The sequence below is a fragment of the Corvus brachyrhynchos genome, unplaced genomic scaffold, assembly GCF_000691975.1.
Source record: "Corvus brachyrhynchos isolate BGI_N302 unplaced genomic scaffold, ASM69197v1 scaffold216, whole genome shotgun sequence".
Lineage (NCBI taxonomy): Eukaryota > Metazoa > Chordata > Aves > Passeriformes > Corvidae > Corvus > Corvus brachyrhynchos.
This window is the reverse complement of record NW_008238443.1, coordinates 64100-64650: the sequence shown is the minus strand read 5'-3', so window position 1 is coordinate 64650 and position 551 is coordinate 64100. Positions and strand designations below refer to the sequence as shown.

Sequence of the window (551 nt, the reverse complement as noted above, 5' to 3'; positions counted from 1 at the left end):
AGGGAGGGAGGGGAGAGTGGGAAAGGGAGGGAGAGAGGGAGGGAGAGAGGGAGAGAGGGAGGGGGGAAGGGAGGAAAGCAGGGAGGAAGGGAGGAAGGGAGGCCAGAGGTTGCAGAGTTGTGCTTTCAGGAGGAGGCACAGCAGCTCCTTGACCCCATGACAAACTGCCCGCCTCTCTGGGACGCGTTGTGCCAGGCTTTGTACAGCTGCCATACCTCTGCTCTTTGGACCTCCAGCACTGTGGCCTCTTCTCCATCTCCTTGCCAGGTGTCTGGCACAGAGGGGGATGCATCCGGATCGCTTTCTGCCTGGGGCTTGTCGGCTTCTCTTCCTGCAGGGCCACTTTGCTCTTCCCTGTGCATCTCTAGAAAGCAAAAGCACATGCAGCAAAGTGATGACTTGGAAGACAAGAACAAAGAAAGCAAGACCCCACACTGCTTGGCCTCTTGATGCTGAGGTTTCTGGGGCCCTGAGTCCCAGGCTGGGACAAGGCTCTGCTCCTGCTCCTACCTGTGGATGTGTCCGTGGGCGCTGGGGTCTCCTGCGGTTCA

General features: G+C 59.0%; 1 protein-coding gene across 1 annotated transcript in view; it reads right to left on the bottom strand.

Moving 5' to 3' along the window:
- LOC108447252 (rho GTPase-activating protein 44-like) overlaps positions 1–551 on the bottom strand; it is a 22347-nt gene that overhangs the window by 3420 nt on the left and 18376 nt on the right. The window contains exon 4 of the mRNA XM_017736640.1: positions 216–364. Within this exon, the coding sequence (XP_017592129.1) occupies positions 216–364 (149 nt within the window). The remainder of the gene's footprint in view (positions 1–215; positions 365–551) is intronic.